The sequence below is a fragment of the Dama dama genome, chromosome 2 (genome assembly GCF_033118175.1).
Source record: "Dama dama isolate Ldn47 chromosome 2, ASM3311817v1, whole genome shotgun sequence".
NCBI lineage: Eukaryota > Metazoa > Chordata > Mammalia > Artiodactyla > Cervidae > Dama > Dama dama.
Window position 1 is genome coordinate 6,458,431 of NC_083682.1, and position 22,576 is coordinate 6,481,006.

Genomic DNA, 22,576 nt, shown 5'->3' on the forward strand with positions numbered 1-22,576 from the left:
CCTTTCAAGAAGCCAGTCCAGACTGAGAATGGAATTTCTTTCTTTTTTTTTTTTTTTGGCGACAACATGCAGGATCTCAGTTCCCTGACCAGGGATTGAACCCCTGTCCCTGGCAGTAAAAGCATAGAGTTCTAACTACTGGACTGCCAGGGGAATTCCCAACTTTTAATAAAAGATTGCAGGGGGAGAAACTTTGACCCAGCTTGGGGCAGGTGCTTGCACCTAGCCAGTCACCTACAAATAGGCAGGATCATGTCATATAAAAATGGTTGCTGTGAGACAGGAAGGGGGCAGGGCACAACATTTAAAAGAATGACAACCCCTGAGGACACAACATAAACTGGTTAGACCCAACTAGGTCCAAGATGGAGGATGAGTTGACTTCCACCCAACTAGGTCCAAGCTGGCAGATGAGTTGACTTCCACCAGACCTTGAGCATCAGTAAGGTCTCATTGTAACAACACATCAGAGCACTAAATGACACACCCACAGGTACCATGATGGTTCCAAGGTTGATCATAAAAGGGCAAAAAGTGGGTGCTGACCCAATTCCTAGAACTCTCTGCCCCTTCTCCAGAAAAGTTGGAATAATCCTCCCCCTCATTAGCCTGTGAAATTACCCAGCCCATAAAATCTAAAGTGTGTTAGTTGCTCAGTTGCGTCCAACTCTTTGCGACCCCATGGTCTGTCCATGGAATTCTCTAGGCAAGAATACTGGAGTGGGATGCCATTCCCTTCTCCAAGGGATCTCCCTGACCCAGGGATCAAACCAAGGTCTAACCACTCCCATATTTCAGGGTCTCTGGCCTTCTGAGATGGCCCCACAGTCTGTGTTTCTCCCAGGACTGCTCTCACTTTCTGAGATGGGCCATATTCTATGTATGGAATGTATTTGTCTCTAAATAAACCTGCTGTCACTTTGCTACGACTGGTTCTTGAGTTCTTTCCCATGCAAAACCAAGAGCCCACATTTGGTGGCCCATCTCAGGGACTTGCCTGAGACCTGGGATGTGACCATCCTCTCATGCCCTACCTTTTCCTTGCAATAGCTGGCTCCAACCCCGTGTGAAACGGAAGCAGAAGGGGCAGGGCATGGTATTTGAAAGAAGGACATAGCTGGAGGACATAACAAAACTGATCAGAATCAAATGGGTCCAAGACAGCAGACAAGTCAACTCTGACTAGACCTTGATCCTCAGAATATGTTCATTGTAACATCAGCAGCAACAACAGCACCTCGGCAAGCTAAATAAGACACCCACAGGTGCCATGACAGTTCCAAGGCCAACCATCAAAGACCCAAAAGTGGGCGGTGGCCCAATTCCTGGAAACCTCTGCCCCTTCCCCAAAATAGTTGGCATAATCCTCCCACTCATCAGCCTATGAAAGTGTTGCTGTTCGTTCACTAAATCATGTCCAACCCATGGACTTCAGCACACCTGGCTTCCCTGCCCCCAGCCCATAAGAACTAACCACACCGCATTTCGAGGCTGCACTCAGCCTGAGTGATGGCCCACACTCTATCTGTGGAGTGTGTTTCTCTCTAAATAAATCTACTTCTTACCTATCACTTTGTCTCTTACCGAGTTCTTTCTGAGATGAGACTACAAGAATCTGAGTTTCAGTAGGTCCTGAAACCAGATGTGTGACCTTAGTTGGAAGATGGTGGGTTTTAGCTGGATTCAAGTCCTGGCCATGTGTGTTAAGAGTCCCAACCTGGGTTTTGGCTGGGTTTGAGTGCATTCAAGTTCCAGTCTGAGGTGAATGGTTTCACATGCATTGGGGCAGGGGTGCATTTTCAGAGAATTGGGAACATTTAAGTCATGGATTGAACCTAGGTGGCTCAGACGGTAAAGTGTCTGCTTACAATGCGGGAGAGCCAGGTTCAATCCCTGGGTCGGGAAGATCTCCTGGAGAAGGAAATGGCAACGCACTCCAGTATTCTTGCCTGGAAAATCCCATGGATGGAGAAGTCTGGTAGGCTATAGTCCATGGGCTCGCAAAGAGTCAGACACAACTGAGTGACTTCACTTTCACCTTCACAAACAGCAGTTAGGTATGGGGAAGTGGGGAAGGGAGGGGCAAAGGGCCAGGAGGGGGGTTTCAACCTAAGGTCTATCAACCCTTAAGAAGAAAAACTAAAAATTAGAATTTTACCTTTTGAGTGATGGGGAGCTACTGAGAGGCTTCTGATGATCGAAGAGTTACCCATCTGAGGCAGGACATTTTTATGTACAGAAAAATTGAAATAAGAAAAAAATCATCCTCAAATGTACTACCCACAACAACTGTTTCCGTTTGGGTGTATTTCCCTTCCAATCTTTCTTCTAAGTGTACACATACATGCATAAACACATAAGCACAATTGTAATTATACCCTATATACGCAGTATGGCATTTGCTTTGAGTAATTAACATTATATCATGTATATTTCCATGTAATTAAATATTCCTCCTCAATAGTATTTTAATGGCTAGGAGAGTTAGGGATGGCCTCTTTGAGGAGGTAGCATTGGACTTGAGGTCAGAAGGATAAAAAAGCCAGTCTGGGGAAAAGCCTTCCAAGGAGAAGTAATAGTGTGTGTGAAGCCCTGAGACAGGAGTAGTCTTGGTGAGTTTGAGGATGAGTATCAAGAAAATTTCTTCCTGCGTTTCTTCTTTGTTGTTGTTTTTTCAGTTGATCTGTCGTGTCTGAGTCTTCGCGACTCCATGAACTGCAGCACGCCAGGCTTCCCTGTCCTTTGCTATCTCCCAGGGTTTTCTCAAACTCATGTCCATTGAGTCAATGACACTATCCACCTCATCCTCTGTCATTCTTTTCTCCTCATGCCCTCAATTTTTCCCATCATCAAGGTCTTTTCCAGTGAGTCGGCTCTTTGCATCAGGTGGCCAAAGTATTGGAACTTCAGCTTTAGCATCAGTCCTTCCAATGAATATTCAGGGCTGATTTCCTTTAGGATTGACTGGTTTGATCTCCTTGCAGTCCAAGGGACTCTCAAGAGTCTTTCCTAGCACCACAATTTGAAAGCATCAGTTCTTTGGTGCTCAGCCTTCTTTGGGCTTCTCTGGTGGTTCAGACAGTAAAGAATCCGCCTGCAATGTAGGAGACCTGGGTTTGATCTATAGGTTGGAAAGATCCCCTGGAGGAGGGGATGGCAGCCCACTCCCCTATTCCTGCCTGAAGAATCCTAGGTTGGGAAGATCCTCTGGAGGAGGGCATGGCAACCCACTCCAGTGTTCTGGTCTGGAGAATCCCCATGAGCAAAAGAGGCTGGTGGGCTACAGTCCACGGGGTCACCAAGAATCAGACATGACTAAGCGACTAAGCACGCAGCACACAGCCTTCTTTATGGTCTAACTCTCATCCGTACATGACTACTGGAAAAGCCATAGCTTTCACTATACAGATCTTGGACAGCAAAGTGCTGCCTTTGCTTTTTAATACACTGCCTAGGTTTGTCATAGCTTTCCTTCCAAGGTGCAAGCGTCTTTTAATTTCATGGCTGTAGTCACTGTCCAAGGTGATTTTAGAGCCGAAGAAAATAAAATCTGTCACTGCTCCTACTTTTCCTCCTTCTATTTGCCATGAAGTGGTGGGACTGGATGACATGATCTTAGTTGTTTCAATGTTGAATTTTAAGCCAGTTTTTCACTCCCCTTTTCACCCTCATCAAGAGGCTCTTTAGTCCCTCTTCACTTTCTGCCATTAGAGTGGTATTATCTGCATATCTAAGGTTTTTGATACTTCTCCCTGCAATCTTGATCCCAGTTGGTGATTCATCCAGCCTGGCATTTCACAAGATATACTCTGCATAGAGGGCTTCCCAGGTGGCACTAGTAGTAAAGAACCCACCTGCCAATGCAGGAGATGTTAAGAGACATGGATTTGATCCCTGGGTCGGGAAGATCCCCTGGAGGACAGCATAGCAACCCACTCCAGTATTCTTGCCTGGAGAATCCCACGGACAGAGGAGCCCGGCAGGCTACAGTCCATAGGGTCTGAAAGAGTTGGACATGACTGAAGTGACTTAGCACACACACTCTGCACAGAAGTTAAATAACCAGGGCGACAGTATACAGCCTTGACATACTCCTTTCCCATTTTTGAACCAGTCCATAGTTCCATGTCTGGTTCTAACCATTGCTTCTTGACTGCATACAGGTTTCTCAGGAGGCAGGTGAAGTGGTCTGGTATTCCTTTCTCTTTAGGAATTTTCCAGTTTGTTGTGATCCATACAGTCAAAGGCTTTAGTGTAGTCAGTGAAGCAGAAGTAGATGTTTCTCTGAAATTCTCTTGCTTTTTCTATGATCCCATGGATGTTGGCTATTTGATCTCTGGTTTCTCTGCCTTTACTAAACCCAGCTTCTACATCTGGAAGTTCTCGGTTCATGTACTGCTGAAGTCTAGCTTGGCGGATTTTTAGCATAACCTTACTAGCTAAATGAGTGTAGTTGTTCAGTAGTTGAACATTCTTTGGCACTGTCCTTCTTTAGGATTGGAATGAAAACTGATCTATCCAGTCCTGTGGCCAATGCTGAGTTTTCAAATTTTGCAGACATATTGAGTGTACTTCAACAGCATCATCTTTTAGCATTTTAAATATCTCAGCTGGAATTCCATCACCTCCAGTAGCTTTGTTTTCAGTAATGCTTCCTAAGCCCTACTTGACTTCACACTCTAGCATGTCTGGCTCTAGGTGAGTGACCATACCATCATGGTTATCCAGGTCATTAGGACTTTTTTGTATAGTTCTTCTGTGTATTCTTGCAGATTCTTCTTCATCTCTTCTGCTTCTGTTAGGTCCTTACCATTTCTGTCCTTTCCCTTATGGCTCAGCCAATAAAGAATCTGCCTGCATTGCGGGAGACCTGGGTTCGATCCCTGGGTTGGGAAGATCCCCTGGAGAAGGGAAAGGCTACCCACTCCAGTGTTCTGGCCTGGAGAAGTCCATGGACTGTCCATGGGGTCGCAAAGAGTTGGACACAACTGAGCGAATTTCACTTTGCATGAAATATTCCTTTGATATCTCCAATTTTCTTGAAGTGATTGCCGGTCTTTTCCATTCTATTGCTTTTCTCTATTTCTTTGCATTGTTCTCAAAAGAATGCCTTCTTATCTCTCCTTGCTATTCTTTGGAACTCTGCATTCGGTTGGGTATATCTTTCCCTTTCTCCCTTGCTTTTTACTTCTCTCGTTTTTTTACAATCTTCTATTTGTAAAGCTTCCTCAGACAACCACTTGGACTTCTTGCATTTCTTTTTCTTTGGGATGGGTTTGGTCACTAATCCTGTACAATGTTACAAACTTCTGTCCACAGTTCTATAGGCACTCTGTCTACCAGATCTAATCCCTTGAATCTATTCATCACTTCCACTGTATCATCATAAGGGATTTGATTTAGGTCATATCTGAATGGCCTAGTGGTTTTCCCTACTTCAATTTAAGCCTGAGTTTTTCAATAAGGAGTTAACAATCTGAGCCACAGTCTGCTCCAGGTCTTGTTTTTGCTGATGGTATAAAGTGTCTCTATCTTTAGCTGCAAAGAATATAATCAATCTGATTTCAGTATTGACCATGTTGTGATGTCCACATGTAGACTGTCTCTTGTGTTGTTGGAAGAGGGTGTTTGCTCTGACCAGTGTGTTCCCTTGACAAAACTCTTAGCCTTTGTTCTACTTTATTTTGTACTCCAAGGCCAAATTTTCCAGTTACTTCAGGTATCCTTTGACTTCCTATTTTTGCATTCCAACCCCCTGTGAGGAAAAGGATGTCCTTTCTTTCTTTCTTTTTTTTAAACCATCTTGTTTTTGGTGTTAGCTCTAGAAGTTCTTGTAGGTTTTCACAGAACTGATCAACTTCAACTTCTTCAACATCAGTGATTTGGGCAAAGACTTGGATTGCTGTGAAGTTGAATGGTTTGCTTTGGAAATGAACCAAGATCATTCTGTTGTTTTTGAGATTGTACCCAAGTACTGCATTTTGGACTCCTTTGTTGATTATGAGGACTATTCCATTTCTTCTAAGGGACTCTTGCTCACAGTAGCAGATATAATGGTCATCTGAATTAAATTTGCCCATGCCTGTCCATTTTAGTTCACTGATTCCTAAAATGTTGATGTTTACTCTTGCCATCTCCAGTTTGACCAGTTCCAATCTACCTTGATTCATGGACCTAACATTCCAGGTTCCTATGAAACATTGTTCTTTACAGCATTAGACTTTTCTTTCACCACCAGACACATCCACAACTCAGCATTATTTCGTCTTTGGTCCAGCCACTTCATTCTTTCTGGAGCGATTTCTTTGCTCTTCCCCAGTAGCATACTAGACACCTTTGGACCTGGGAAGCTCATCTTCCAGTGTCATATGTTTTTGTCCTTTCATACTGCTTATGGGGTTCTCATGGCCAGAATACTGGAGTGATTTGCCATTCTTTCCCCCAGTGAACCACATCTTGTCAGAACTCTCCACTGTAACCCATCCATCTTGAGTGGCCATGCACGGTATGGCTCATAGCTTCACTGAGTTACGCAAGTTCCTTCACCATGACAAGGCTGTGATCTATCTATGAAGGGGCATTTCTTCTTTATTCACACTCAGTCCATTCTAACCCCCTGGCAGAAACTTTAATTTAATTTAATTGGGTGTTGTGAAAGTGAAAGTCGCTCAGTCGTGTCTGACTCTTTGCAACCCCATGGACTATACAGTCCATGGAATTCTCTAGGCCAGAATACTGGAGTGGGTAGCCTTTCCCTTCTCCAGGGGATCTTCCCCACCCAGGAATCGAACCAGGGTCTCCTGCATTGCAGATGGATTCTTTATCAACTGAGCTATCAGGGAAGTTAAATTTAGTTAAATTGAGTATCCTACAATTTAACTCCATTCTATCTACCTTAAGATAGTGAGACCCCACAAGTTAAGGTTCCCACCGGACTGGGTCTTTGTTGTGGTGTTCAGGCTCTCTAGGTGCAGCCTGTGGGCTTAGTCCCTGTGTGGCACGTGGGAATCTTAGTTCCCAGACCAAGGATTGTCCCCTGCATTGGAAGGCGGGTCTTTAACCACTGGACGACCAGGGAAGTCCCAAGATTACCCACATTTTATTTCTTTATTTTTAAAAATAATTTTATTTATTTATTTTTTATTGTGCTGGGTCTTCGTTGCTATGAGAGCTTTTCTCTAGTTGCAGCAAGCGGGGACTACTCTCTAGTTGTGGAGTAGGATTCTCTTGTTGTGGAGCACAGACTCTAGGGCACACGGGCTTCAGTAGGGCTCAGTAGTTGTGGCTTCCAGGCTCTAGAGCACAAGCTTAGTAGTTGCGGCACACAGGCTTAGTTGCTCCAAGGCATGTGTGATCTTCTCGGATCAGGGGTCAAACTTGTGCCTCCTGCATTGGCAGATGAATTGTTTCCCACTGAGCCACCAGGGAAGCCCCTGCCCCCAATTTAGATGCCAACTGCAAGTCCAGGTTGTCACCTGTGCTTCTGACCAACCAAGCATCCAGTGATAAGTTGGAAGTTTCCATGACCCACTCCTAGGGTTTCATCATTTGCGAAAATGGCTCACAGAACTCAGGAAAACAGTTTACTTATACAATTGCCAGTTTACTACAAAGACTATTTCAAAGGGTGCAAATGAACAGCCAGAGGAAGAGGTTGTACAGGGCTAGGCATGGGGATGTGGCAAGGAGTTTCCAGGCATGAGACCCTCCCAGCAGCTTCACATGTTCACCAACCAGGAAATTCTCAGAACCCTGGTCTTTTGGGGTTTTATGGAGGCTTCATGAAAGAAATGGGGCTTCCCAGGTAGCTCAGTAGGAGAGAATCCGATCCTCCTGCCAATACAGGAAATGCAGGAGACATGGGCTAGATCCCTGGGTCAGGAAGATCCCCTGGAGGAGGAAATGGCAAACCATTCCAGTATTCTTGCCTGAAAACTCCTGTGGACAGAGGAGCCTGGTGGGCTACAGTTCATGGCAGAACAAAGAGTTGGACATGACTGAGAAAATGAGCACGAAAATAAGCATTAAGTAGGCATGACTGATGGAATCATTGACCATCAGTCACTCGGTCAACACTTTATCCCGTTTCTCTCCCCAGAGGTCAGAGGTCAGGGGGATGGGTCTGAAAGTTCCAGTCCTCTAGTTATGTGGTTGATTTCCCTGGCAACCAGAACCCAAGGGTTTTTAGGAATATCACCTTATTAACGTAAAGTCTCCAGTTGTTGAAAGGGGCTTGTTATGAATAACAGAAGACTCTCCTTTCACCTTATTGGCTCTTGTCACTTAGGAAATTCCAAGGGTTTTAGGAGCTCTGTGCCAGAGACAGGGACAAAAGGCCAACCTAGACTCCATACTCACAGATTCAACCAATCTGGAGTTGAAAATATATATATTTTTAATTCTAGAAGCTTCTCTGGTGGCTCAGTTGTAAAGAATCTGCCTGCCAATGCAGGAGACACAGATTTAATTGCTGATCTGGGAAGATCCCACAACTAAGATCCCCGTAGTTGCCACAGAGCAACTGAGCCCGTGCTCCACAACTACTGAGCCTGTTCTCTAGAGCCCTATGAGCCGCAATTACTGAGCCCAAGCACCACGAGTACTAAAGCCCGCATGTCCTAGAGCCCATACTCTGAAATGAGAGAAGCCCCTGCCACGGGAAGTCTACACACGGAAACAGAAGTAGCCCCCACTTGCTGTAACTAGAGAAAAGTCCACACAGCAGTGAAGACCCAGCACGGCCATTAATTAATTAATTAATTAATTAATTAATTCCAGAAAGTTTTGGGACTCCCCTGGTAGTCCAGTGGTTAAGACTACATGCTCGCAATGCAGAGGGCACGTGTTCAATCCCTGGTCGGGGAACTAACATCCTGCATGCCAATGGCTCGGCCTAGTGACTCTGACACTTTCTGGCCTAGTGACTCAGCCTCTCCGTGTTTCCGTTTCCCCGTGTGTGAAGCGGGCACAATAACAGCACCTCACTGTCCCTCACAGGGGGCTTCCCAGGTGGCACTAGTGGTAAAGAACCTGCCTGCCAATGCAGGAGACAGAGAGGCACGGGTTCGATCCCTGTGTCGGGAAGACTCCCTGGAGGAGGGCATAGCAACCCACTCCAGTGTCCTTGCCTGGAGAATCCCATGGACAGGGGAGCCTGATGGGCTGCAGTCCATGGGGTCGCAAAGAGTCAGACGTGACTGAAGCGACTTAGCACACACGCACGCACACCTCGGAGGCCTGCAATGAGATTTAAATGCGATGCTCTTTATGAAGACGGACACAGTTCACACTACACAAGCGTCTGTTGACTAAGATGAACTCTATCTTCTATATAGCTCTTCAGTTGGTCCCACGCTACCATTATCTGTCTACCATCATACTGTCCTGACCTAATGCGTCTCGCTGCATCCAATCCCTGCCATCCTCCAATCCATCTGCACACCCAAACCAGGGTCACCTTTTCAAAATGTGAATATGATGTAAATATTGAGTTGGCCAAAAAGTTCATTTGGCTTTCCCCATAAGATCTTATGGAAAATCTGAATGAAATTTTTGGCCAACCCAATACTCACCTCTTCAATGGCTTCCTAGGGTTTCCCTGGTGACTCAGTGGTAAGGAATCGCCTGCCAAGCAGGAGACACGGGTTCGATCCCTGGGTCAGGAAGATGCCCTAGAGAAGGAAATGGCAACCCAATGCAGCATTCTTGCCTGGACATCCCACGGACTGAGGAGCCTGGCGGGCTACAGTCTGTGGGTCACAAAGGGTTGGACAGAACTTGGGGTCTACACAACAGCAGCAATAGCTTCAGGGGCTCCCTACTGCAAGGCTGCCCTCCTCAGCAGGCTGGCAAGGTCCAGGAGATCTGGTCCCCACTCACCTGTTCAGGCTCACCTTCACCACTGAACACTCTGGACAACCACATATCCAAAGGTACACCAGGAAGTTGTTTCCTTATAAGAGGTGGAATGATCAAAATTGTCCTTTCATTGACAAGAAGTGGAAATTTCACCCATTGCTACCCAATTTGTGCCAGGCCACATTCTTGGCTTCCTGAGGACCTGCCATGCCCATCTGCTTCCTGATTCCTTCATTCAGGGAGGTTTACTCCTTTATTTGTATTTGAATTTGTGAGTATCAGCTGGCTGATGTGAAGCATCCAGAGATAAAGGCTACTTAGTTTGGCTTGCTCTGGGACAGGCTGTCTCCGCCCCCTCCCCCCCCCCAGTTTATTTATCTTTTAGTTCTTCCAAAATTGAATATATCAAGGCCTATGGGCTTCCCTGGTGGCTCAGCGGTAAAGAATCCACCTGCAATGCAGTGATAGCTTATGGTGAATGGTGTCGGATTCGTGATCTCCGAAGAAGATTTAGCTTTGGGACCAGGGACCAGGTTTGATCCCCCAAGAGCTTTTGTGTAGCAGAGTTTTATTAAAGTAAAAAAGGGACAGAGAAAGCTTCTGACACAGACATCAGAAGGGGGATGGAGAGTGCCCCTATCCCTAGTCTTAGCAGGGGAATTATATACTTTTTAATTGGTTATTACAATACATCAAAAGAATGTCTCAAGGTTGTAAAGATCTTACTAGACCCACTCCCATAATATACATTTTAAGACAACAGAATTAGTCAGAAAAAAAAAAAAAAGAATTAGTCAGAAGGTTTTCAGGAGGGAGAAACATGTCCTCAAGCAGGATACATTATTGTTATATAATCCTTAATAAGTAATGTAGAAAAAAACCTTTGCCCTTTCCTTCTCCTTGAGAATTCCAGACCCCTAACTCCTCCTTGAGAGCCCCAGACCGCTTTCTCCTCCTTTGGGACCCCGGACTTTTTATCAACCTGCTTAGGAATTGACTCTCTCAGTAGGAGATGTGGGTTTGATCCCTGGGTAGGAAAGATCCTCTGGAGAAGGAAATGGCAACCCACTCTAGTATTCTGGTCTGGAGAATCTCCTGGACAGAAAAGCCTGGAGGCTACAGTCCATGGGATCACAAATAGTTGGACAGGACTAAGGGACTAAACAACAGTAACTGCTAAGGGGAAAATAATAAACAAGAGAACAAAATCCGAGGCCCCTCCCCCACTTCTCTTAAAGTCACAGAACACAGAAGGAACTGCAGTGGAATAAGTGGGTGCAGAAAGCCAGGAGGGAAAGGATGGCAAGAAAAACTCCCCAAATACTTAGAAAGCTATTCAACAGAAACTGTGATAAATACAAGTCAATGTGAGATAAGTGAAATTAGGGAGCAGCAGAGATGAGAGGCTGTTTTGTAGATAAGTCCTGTTTTCCTCTTCTCTTTTCTCATCAGGGTATTCTAGGCCCAAGGCATTTCCTGTGGGCCAGGCCCTCTTCCATGTGCTTTACCTAAATTAACTAATTTCCTGTGAGGTAGGTACTATATTTAGCCCCATGTCACTCCTAAGGACAGGAACACAGGGAAGTTAATTACTGTGCTGCACGTTTTATGGCAAGTAAATCAAAAGAGCCTTCTTGGGTCCAGAGTCTTGATAAGGCTAATAAGGTCGAGTTTTATAAAGAACTTGACAGACATCAGAGGCAAGAACAATCACACTTAATTAGAGGGAGTCCAACATGAATCCAGAATTAAAAATGGATCTCACAGTTTACCATGTGGTTTTACATGGATTATCTCATTTCAGTAGAGGAGGCAGTACAGAGCTGTGGTAAACAGCACAAGGTCTAGAATCAGATAATCCTGATACTTGTTTCCCAGCCTTGTCACATACCAGTTCTATGTTCTGGGGCCTCTTTTAGTGCCTCAATTTCTCATTTGTAAAGATTTTTACAGACTGGGCCACCAGGGAAGCCCCTATTTGTAAATAGAGTATAATAAAACAATTTGTCTCATGCCATTGTGAGGATTAAATAAGATAATAATACCCTTAAAGCAGTTAACAGGCTTTCCAGGTAGCTCAGGGGTAGAGAATCTGCCTGCCAATGTAGGAGCTGCAGAAGATGCAGGTTCAAGCCCTGGGTGGGGAAGATCCTCTGGAGGAGGAAATGGCAACCCACTCCAGTATTCTTGGCTGGAAAATCCCCTGGACAGAGGAGCCCCATGGGCTATAGTCCATGGGGTTGCAAATAATCAGACACGACTGAGGACATAGTAAGTAGTGATCTAAAGCAATTAACAGCATGCCTGGCACATAGCAAATGATTAAAAAAAAAAGAAAGAAAGAAAAAAAGAATAAGATGATGTGATGGCTTATTTTACTGGACACAGGTGATGTATCAAATACGTTCTGGGCCTCTTAAGCCTCACAACAGCTCTCTGAAGGTTTTGTCCTTATTGTACAGTGAAGTGCACGTGCTGACTACGTGTACTAAAGCACTTTGCTCATTCAATCACAACAATCCCAGGTGTAGGTGCTATATATTATAATCCCCATCGTACAGAGGAGAATACTGAGCATACGTTAAATAACTCGATCAAGTTCACAGCCAGCAAGAGAAGCAAGCAGGCAATTTGGTTCCAAGTTCCGTGCTCTTAACCATCTTCCCTTTCAGCAACAAGTGAGGAAAACAGGCTCAGAAGGTGAAGAGATTTCCTGAGGACTCCAGGTTATTTCAAAACCCAGGAATTACCACCAAATCCAGCAGGGGGCGCCCCAAGACACAGCAATCTGTGGGATTGACATACTAGGTCAAAACTACCATACCCACAATGCAGTGCGGGCATGAAAGTCCCCGTCCCAGCTTGTCCGTCTGAGGTCTTGCCTGTGTGCTCTCCAGGAGGAATATGTGTATCTGAGCCATTCGAGTCCTTCCCCAATCTTAAGATAGCACGTTAAAAGTTTTTTTCCGCTTCATCTCATCCTTGTCTTACCAGTTGGAGGGCGGAAGGATTGAATCAACGCTGCTATTTGTCGGCTTTATTTGTCTTAACCTAACGTGAGGACCCTTGACCTTTAACCCAAGATGGCGGCGCCCAGAGCCCAACTCTTGGTGTAGATCTGAGGCGAACTAAGCCCGGGAACTCCGCGTCATGTCGAAGCTAAGCCGGGCCACTCGGGCTCTCAGGAAGCCCGAGGCCGAAGGCGTGATCCGGGCCATCGTGCGGGCAGGCCAGGCCATGCCCGGGCCCCCTCTAGGCCCCATCCTGGGTCAGGTGCAACCGCGGCGAAAACCAGGCATGGGAGGGGCGGGAGGGTTGGATCTAGTACGTTGGTGAGGGGTGTGGACTGGGCCAGGGCTGCCTCGTTTCATACCCCGGCTCTGCTGCCCACACACTTTATGTCCTTGGGTTAGTTATACAACCTCTTCGAGGCTCACCTTCTTCCGTCCTTCGTCAGCGGGCTCTTGAAAGGGTAGAGAGGTATGGAGCACACGAATCATCTGGCACATAAAACGGTAGTTGAATGTGGGTCGAGAGAAGAGGATGGGTATCGTTAGAGACGCGAAGAGGAGGAGAGAAGGGATGGAGCCTCCTGGGTGGTAGGAACCCGGCCCTTCCTCCCCACGCTTACCTCCTCTATGCCTCCCTCACAGCGAGGCGTCTCCATCAACCAGTTCTGTAAGGAGTTCAACGAGAAGACCAAGGACATCAAAGAAGGCATTCCTCTGCCTACCAAGATTTTTGTGAAGGTGCGGAGTCGGGACTCTGACCCCCCATTTCCTTATTCTTCCCAAGGCCTGAAGCTGGTCTCCTGGGGTTGCTACTCGGCTCCCCGCTTGGGGCAAATCTCTTTCAAAAAAAAAATTTCATTTTTGTTTACTTGGCTGCACCGGGTCTTAGTTGAGGCTGTTTTTGGCTGTGCTGGGTTTTGGTTGCTGCCTGCAGACTGTCTCTAGTTGTGGCGCTGAGGCTTCTCCTGTGGAGCATAGGGTCAATAGTTGTGGTGCACAAGCTTAGGTTGGCATGTGGAATTTTCCCTGACCAGGGATCGAACCCGTGTCCCCAGCATTGACAGGCAGATTCTTAAGCACTGGACACCACCAGGGAAGTCCCAAATCTCTTCTTGATGCCCGGCCCCCCTTCCCCCTTTTACACAGTGGAGACTAGACCATATCTTTCCTGAGCGCACCCTGCCTTGTCGCAGATCTTTTTTTTTTTTTTTGTCCCTCCAACTTGCCAGGGTTTCCAGAGCAGAGTTGGACCTGGAATAGAGGTGACAGGGACATCTTTTAGAAGTTTATTTTTCCTGTAGTTTTATGGTCAGTTAAAGGGGCACCATAGCAAGGTGAGCTGAGATGGGGCAGGCAGGAAGTTAGTAGTTCCTTGGGCTGGGGCCGCAGGGTAGGAAAATTCTCATATCTCTTTTTTTCCCTTAAGCCTGATAGAACATTTGAAATAAAAATTGGCCAACCCACTGTTTCCTACTTCCTGAAGGCCGCTGCTGGGATTGAGAAGGGGGCCCGGAACACAGGTAAGGGGCAGGGTGGGCATCTGGGCTTCTGGAGGCTCTGGAGGGAAGCAGTGACTCCTGAAGGGCTGCTTGTGTTTTGCTCCCAGGGAAGGAGGTGGCCGGCCTGGTGACACTGAAGCACGTGTATGAGATCGCCCGCGTCAAAGCTCAGGATGACGCCTTTGCCCTCCAAGACGCGCCCCTGTCCTCTGTTGTCCGCTCCATCATTGGCTCTGCCCGTTCCCTGGGCATTCGTGTGGTGAAGGAGTGAGTATCTGGGGGAAGCTCAGTGTGAGAGAAGGGCCTGGAAAGTTCATGATTCTAGGACAAGGCTGAAGTCCCACTGAGTGGGAGAGTCAGCGTCTGTGTTAAAGGATCTTAGATTCTCATTCATTCATTTGGAATATAATTGTTATGCACCCAATGTGTATTAGACTGTTCGGGACACTGGATACAGTCCGGAAGGAGGTAGCCATGCTTGGCCTTGCTTCTAAGGAGCTCCAGTCCAGAGATGGACGCAGATCCATAAATGGAGCGTTACTGCTGGATGGTCAGCCCTGATAAAAGAAACCACAAGCGTCTTGAGAACCGGGAGTAGGGTTCCTGATTTTGCCTGTGTGTCAGTGAAGGCTTTGCAGAGCACTTGACATCCAAGCAGAGCCCTGGGAAAGGAGGTCAGGGACTGGGGACAAACATTCCGAGAAGTGGAAAAAATCCCTGTGAAGAATGTAGGGTGCAAGAGTGAAGCAGAGGAGTTCAGTGTCATCTGGGTGTATCACACTAGAGAGAGTGGGACATAGGAGGTGAGGCAAACAGGGTCTAGTTGGTTCTCAAATCCAGACCTGATCCTCAGGCCAACAGAGGGCTCCTCATGGGGGCTTCGGAGACCTCAGGAGGGTGAGATGGTGGGTGGGAGAGCGTGTGGCCCAGACGACGGCAAGGGTAGCACTCAGCCCTTCCCTGGCCTCTTGCTGCTGGAGTCACACCCCATGCAAAGGCTGATGGTTGGTTATTTCCCAAGAGGAGCGGGGGTAAGCGTGGAGCAGGGGTGGAATTTACTTTGCTCAGATCTTTACTAGTTCTGAGAATACAGCAGTGCACGAATCTAATGATCCCTGCTCTGAGAGATATACATGTACCGCCTGATGACTTCTTTGTACAAAGTGTTTTTGGGCTCAGAGAATGGGCAGGTTAATCTGGATTGGAATTTAGCTGTTCTAATCCTCCAAGGATAAGGAGGGATTTAAGAAAATAGTAAAAAGCAGAGGTGATGGTGGAGTGGCACTCCTGGCAGAGAAGAGAGATGAGCAAAAGGTGTGGGGGCTGGGAGGGTCTTCCCTATAGCTCAGACGGTAAAGAATCTGCCTGCAATGCAGGAGACCTGGGCTCGATCCCTGGGTTAGGAAGATCTCCTGGAGAAAGCAGTGGCATCCCACTCCAGTATTTTTGCCTGGAGAATCCCATGGACAGAGAAGCCTGGTGGGCTACAATCCATGGGGTCACAAAGAGTCAGACATGACTAAGGGACTAACACACACATATATGGGGGCTGGGGCATCAGGAGCGGGGAGGGGCTCTGAGGTGGTGACGTGGGTGCTGTGAGCTCCCACCCGTGACTGGCCCCTCACTCACTGTTTCTCTGTACTTACAGCCTCAGTTCAGAAGAGCTGGCTGCTTTCCAGAAGGAGCGAGCCCTGTTCCTGGCTGCTCAGAAAGAGGCGGATTTGGCAGCCCAGGCAGAAGCTGCCAAGAAGTGATTCCTGTCCCCCAGCCTCCAGGATTTTGAAGGGGGCCAGTTGAGAAGGCTGTGCCCAAGGGGAGGAAGGGAGGTCACACCAAGCTGATTATATTTTTCTGACTTTAAATTATGTATTTTTAAATTATGTATGGCTATATCAGAGCATCAAGCCTGAGTAAACATGTTTTGTCACCCACTTTCAGTTTCTGCTTTGGGACCCCAGGGATAGGGACTGGTACTGACAGTAGCCACCACGGACAGATGTTAGCTGCCCTGGAAGTAGGAGTTTCTCAGAGTCTGAGGTTCAGCCAGGTAGAGCAACCTGCCCAAGGTCTGACCTGACAGAGGAAGGGGAAAATCTTGTGTTTTCCGCCTTCCTAGGGGTGAGAGAATGGACAGGGGGGGCAGGGGCTGTGGATGTTGGGCTTGCTTCCATCAGAAAGGCCTCCTGTCTCTGGCGGACTCGCAGCCTCAACAGAAACAGGCCCTTTTGAAGACTTCAGATCACAGCCCCAAGCAGGGTGCTACACGGAGTGCCCTGGATCCCAAGGGCTGCCTCAGACCTGTCTGTTAAACTGACCCTGACTCAGTCAGGTGATACCAAAATGTGAATATTGTGGGGTTTATGGCTACAGACCTGTGGAAGAAGCAAAGCATCAGTAGGTTCCTGCCCACAGTGGGAGAAGTCCTTGGAACCTGGCCTTTTGTTTTCCCATTAGTCATAATACAATGGACTCTTGTCCTCACAGAGAAGAGAGGAGGAGTCTGGGGTGAAATAGGATTCACATTTACCAAGCACCTGTTATGTGCCAGGCATGTGGTTTTATACCAAGATTTGGAAAGCTTAGAAAAAACCCTACAGGAAAAGAGAAGCCTCAAGTAATCCCCCCAACCCAGAGAAGACTCCTGCCAATATTTTGCCATTTATCTTTTCTACTTTGTTTTTTCTTTATATGTAATGCTTTAAGAAAAACAAATTTGAGTCATACTCTATATACTGCTGTATTCTACTTGTAGCTTGGGAATTATTTAGAATACTCTTCATTATTTTCTTAAAACAGTTTTTCATAGCTACTTAGTGTTTTGTCTTATGAGTAGACCATTGTTTAGTTACCAAGGCCTCAACTGTTGGGTAGTTTGTTGTTTGCATAAAAAAACCAAACAACAAAAAAACACGCAGCCCCGTGATGAACAGCATTTCGTCCTCTGCCTCAGGAGCTCCTAAAACTGCAATCAGTTGTGTCAGCTGAGGGTGTGGTCTCATCTGAGGCTTGACTGGGGAAGGATCCACTTTCAAACTCATGCAGTTGTTGGCAGCATTTGGTTCTTTCTGAACTGCTGGACTGAGGGCCACAGATTCTTGCTGGTTGTCAAGTCAGGGGCCACCTTCAGTTCCATTCTCCCAAGCTGTATAGTCTTAGGCAAGTTACTTATCTACTCTGTGACTTAGACCCTCATCTATAAGATAGGGAAGATAGTGCCTATCTCCAAAAGTTGCGGGAATAACTCCATTTATGGTCAATTTTTATGACAAAGGAGCCAAGAATATTCAATGGGGAAAGGTGGTCTTCAGTAAATGGTGCTGGGGAAAGTGGACAACCACATGTAAAAGAATGAAGCTTTAGAAATTAATCCAGGAAAAAAATAAAAATATAAAAAATAAATAAATGAAAAAAAGAAAGAAATTAGTCCAGGAACTTCCCTGGTGGTCTAGTGATTAAGACTGCACTTCCAATGCAGGGAGCGGAGGTTTGATTCCTGGTCAGGAGACAAGATCCAACTAAGATCCTGCAGGCTGCAACAAAGATCTCACGTGCTGTGACTAAGACCTGGCACAGTCAAATAAATATTTTAAAAAGTAAAAATTCAAAGTAGATCAAAGACTTGAGCATAAGACCTGAAACCATAAATCTAGAAGAAAACATTGCTTTTGGCAATGAGCTTTTTGATTTGATCTCAAAAGCAAAAATAAACAAGTGGCACATCAAACTAAAAACCTTCTGCCACAGCAAAGGAAGTCATCAACAAAGCAAAAATGCAAACTACAAAATAGGAAAAAATGTTTAAATCATATATCTGATAAGGAGATAATATCCAAAGTAAATAAAGAACCCTTATGATTCAATAGCCAAAAAAAAAAAAAAAACCAACAATTGAGCACACACATAAACTCTAGTCAAGAACAAGCAATTCTCTCCCTGCACATCTTTAGGCACTGCTGCATTTCTGTTTTTTTTTTTTTTCACCATAACACTTAGAAGAATCGTCTGAACAGACTGTCTATACTTTTCATCTCCCATTCACTCTTTGCTTAAAATGTTCTTTGTTTTAGCCTTGTGTCTATTATTAAATACACCTACAACAATCTCTCTTTGGCTTAGACTCAGCCTGATCTTTTTTTTTTTTTTTACATTCTCTCCACCTTTTTCTATCTTTATGAGAGACTACCCAAAGCTTACTCCTAATGGGTTCCCTCTGCCTGGACTAAATCCAATCAGCCTGCACCTAAAATGGGAAGGTATCTCCAGGGAGGAAGACATCTGGTGATCATCAGCTCACACATGAAGGGCTCTTTCCTCTCTGGAATTTTAGTTCACCTAGTTCTTGTTTTTTCTATGGCTCTATAATGTCTTTGGCAATATGTTTTATTAGGGAGAATGGAACTAAGGGTGGCCTCTGACTGACAACCAGCAAGAAACTGAGGCCCTCAGTCTAGTGAAATATGAGTTTTACAATCTATTAATGCTTTTCTAGTTATCAGAATGGAACATTGGGTAATAAACTCTCACACTTAAGTAACTGGCACTGTATATGACATAATTATACTCCATATGCAGTATATGGCAATGCGTGTGTGTGTGTGCTGAGTTGTGTCCAACTCTTTGTGACCCCAAGGACTGCAGCCTGCCAGGCTCCTCTGTCCATGGGATTTTCCAGGCAAGAATACTAGAGTGGATTGCCATTTCCTTCTCCAGGGGATCTTCCCAACCCAGGGACCAAACCTGCATCTCCTGCCTTGGCAGATGGCTTCCTTACCACCAGTGCCACCTGGGAACCCCAGTATATGCCACTAATGTTTTCTTAAAATAATGATTTTTAATTACATGTGTTCATTGTATCAATAGGGTCATTTTATTTCCTTCAGTTCAAATAACTGAAACAGAAAATAGTGTTTTGGATTGTGTACTTTCACTAAAACTTGCCCTGGATTATAGTAGCCTGTGATACATTAAGAGGCCCAGATCATAGGCAATTCCTTTTCAGAAAATGTACAAACGGACCACTCAGCACATTGTTTTATAATTTTTTTGCCAAAACAAACCAATGAACATCTTCATATGGCACTGCGACTTTTTGGCTCTTCCAGTTTTCCAGGATTTTTCTATTTTTGTGGCTGTGCTAGGTCTTGGTTGCTGTGTTGGCTTTTCTCTAGTTTCAGTGAACAGGGGCTCCCCTCCGGTTGCGGTGCGTGGGCATCTCATTGCGGTGGTTTCTCTTATTGTGGAGCACAGGCTTTAGGATGGGCAGGCTTCAGTAGTTACGGTACGTGGACTCAGTACTTGAAGCTCCCGGGCTCTAGAGCGCAGGCTCTGTAGTTGTGGCATGCAGGTTTAGTTGCTCAAAGGCCTGTGGGACCTTTCTGGATCAGGGATTGAACCCATGTCTCCTGCATTGGCAGGTGCATTCTTTACCACTGAGTCACCAAGGAAGCCCTCCAATTGTTTTTTAGTTTTAGTTTTCATCTATTTTATTGTTAGAGGTTCTATTGGCTCTTTTTCAAGTCTGCTTTATCATTGTTACCATTTCATGTTCCCTATAGATGTTCTTGACTTTGTAATTTACTTCTTTAAGCATGAAAAAATATAATTGTTTTAAATTAGTGACTGACTATTCCAATATATGTTACTGTGTATGTTTGCTCTGCGAATTCTTGTTCATGTTCATGTGGTCTTGTTCCTTGTGTATCTGGTTATCTTTTATTGTGTCCTGCTCAATGCCTGTGACACGTTATTTCTGGGAGCTCCTTGAGGCTTAAGATGGATATGCCCTCATCCAGAGAGGTTGGGAATTAGTCCTGCCAGCACCAGACAACACTACAGAAGTCCTGATGCTCGTCTCAACCCAGGCTAAATAAACATCAGCTCTTCATCCAGTTGCTAAAGTCAGAGATACAAGGCTCCTCTCTTTTCCTCACCCCACTTTAAATGCCTTAGCAAATCATGTTAGTTCTGTCTCCAAAGTGGGCTTCCCTGGTGGCCCAGATAGCAGACAATCTGCCTGTAATGCAGGGGGCCCGGGTTCAACCCCTGGGTCAGGAAGGTCTCCTGGAGAAGGGAATGGCAACCCACTCCAGTATTCTCGCCTGGAGAATTCCATGGACAGAGGAGTGGGCTGCAATCCATGGGGTCGCAAAGAGTCAGATACGACTGAGTGACTAACACACACACACACACACACACACACATACACACGTCTCCGGAGTATCCCAAATCCAGTCCTTTACTTCCATTCATACTTGGTAAAAGCTCTCATTTCCCCCTGCCTGCATCACTGCAGGAGCCTACCTGGTCTCTTGGCTTCCACTCTTGCCTCCTCCAATCCTTTCTCCACACATTGTCAGAGGATTGGCTTTAATATGTGAATCAAATCATGTCACTCTCCTGCTTAAATCTCCTCAATGGATTCTACTGCATGTGGAGATAAAATCTAAGTTTCCTGTCATGGTTTTAGGCCCTGAGTAATCTTTCCCCTCCTCTCCAACGTCTCTTCCTTTGGCTGGCCTGGATCCAGCCACACTGATTTCCTTGCTAGTCCTTAAGCAGGTGAAAGCCTTTCCCGTCTCCTCTTGCTTTCCTTTGGCCTGGAACATTCTTATTCCTGTTTCTCATCTTTGAGGTCCTAGCTCAATGTTACCTCCTAGGAAAAAGCTTCTTGTCCCCACACTCTAAGCCAGGACTCTCTAAGCTGCAGCTGTGGTTCTCTACCAAGCAGCATCTCTGTCCTTGACTGCGTGTACTGTATGCGCCTTTGAGATTTTATTCACTTTTTGTTGCATCTACCCACGGCTGCTTCAGCCTCTTCAGCTGAAAAAGCTGATGTTGAATGGTTCTATGAAGACCTACAAGACCTAAACTAACATCAAAAAAGATGTCCTTTTCATCATAGGAGATGGGAATGCAAAAGTAGGAAGTCAAGAGATACCTGGAGTAACAGACAAGTTTGGCCTTGGAGTACAAAATGAAGCAGGGCAAAAACTAACAGGGTTTTGTCAGGAGAACACAGTGGTCAGAGCAAACACCGTCTTCCAACAATACAAGAGGCGACTCTGCATATGGACTTCACCAGATGGTCAGTACCAAAACCAGATTGATTACATTCTTTGCAGCTGAAGATGGAGAAGCTCTATACAGTCAGCAAAAGCAAGACTGGGAGCTGACTGTGGCTCAGATAATGAGCTCCTTATTGCAAAACTCAGGCTTAAATTGAAGAAAGTAGGGAAAACCACTAGACCATTCAGATATGACCTAAATCAAATCCCTTATGATTATACAGTGGAAGCAGTAAATAGATTCAAGGGGTTAAGCCTGATACAGCACCTGAAGAACTATGGCTGGAGGTTGGTAGCACTGTATAGGAGGTGGTGACCAAACCCATCCCCAAAAAAAGAAATGCAAGAAAGGCAAAATGGTTGTCTGAGGAGGCCTTACAAATAGCTGAGAGAAGAATAGAAATGAAAGGTCAGTTAGGGAGAAAGAGAAAGATATACCCATCTGAATGTAGAGTTCCAAAGAATAGCAAGGAGAGACAAGAAAGCCTTCTTAACTGAACAGTGCAAAGAAATAGAGGAAAACAGAATAGACAGACAGAAGATCTCTTTTCTATTCTCAAAAGAGTAGAAAGACAAAAGATCTCTTGAAGAAAATTGAAGATACCAAGGGAACATTTCATGCAAAGATATGCACAATAAAGGACAGAAACAGCAAGGACCTAACAGAAGCAGAAGAGATTAAGAAGAGGTGGCAAGAATACACAGAAGAACTACACAAAAAAAAGATCTTAACGATTTGAATAATCACGATGGTGTGGTCACTCATCTAGAGCCAGACATCTTGATGTGTGAAGTCAAGTGGACCTTAGGAAGCATCACTACAAGCAAAGCTAGTGGAGGTGATGAAATTCCAGCTGAGCTATTTAAAATCCTAAAAGATGCTGCTGCTAAAGTGCTGCAGTCAATATGTCAGCAAATTTTGAAAACTCAGCAGTGACCACAGGACTGGAAAAGGTCAGTTTTCATCCTAGTTCCAAAGAAGGGCGATGCCAAAGAATGTTCAAACTATCATACGATTGTGCTCATTTCACATGCTGCTGCTGCTGCTAAGTCGCTTCAGTCGAGTCCGGCTCTGTGCGACCCCATAGACGGCAGCCCACCAAGCTCCCCCATCCCTGGGATTCTCCAGGCAAGAACACTG

The 22,576-nt window shown here is 45.6% G+C and overlaps 1 protein-coding gene across 1 annotated transcript; it reads left to right on the forward strand.

The window, feature by feature from the left end:
- Window positions 1–12,929: 12,929 nt before the first annotated feature.
- Window positions 12,930–16,302, forward strand: MRPL11 (mitochondrial ribosomal protein L11). The gene is made up of 5 exons (XM_061163117.1): window positions 12,930–13,131; window positions 13,512–13,607; window positions 14,296–14,389; window positions 14,476–14,635; window positions 16,020–16,302. Exons 1-5 carry the CDS (start codon window positions 13,009–13,011, stop codon window positions 16,123–16,125), a joined length of 579 nt encoding a protein of 192 aa, XP_061019100.1. The 5' UTR covers window positions 12,930–13,008; the 3' UTR covers window positions 16,126–16,302.
- The last annotated feature ends 6,274 nt before the right edge of the window (window positions 16,303–22,576 follow it).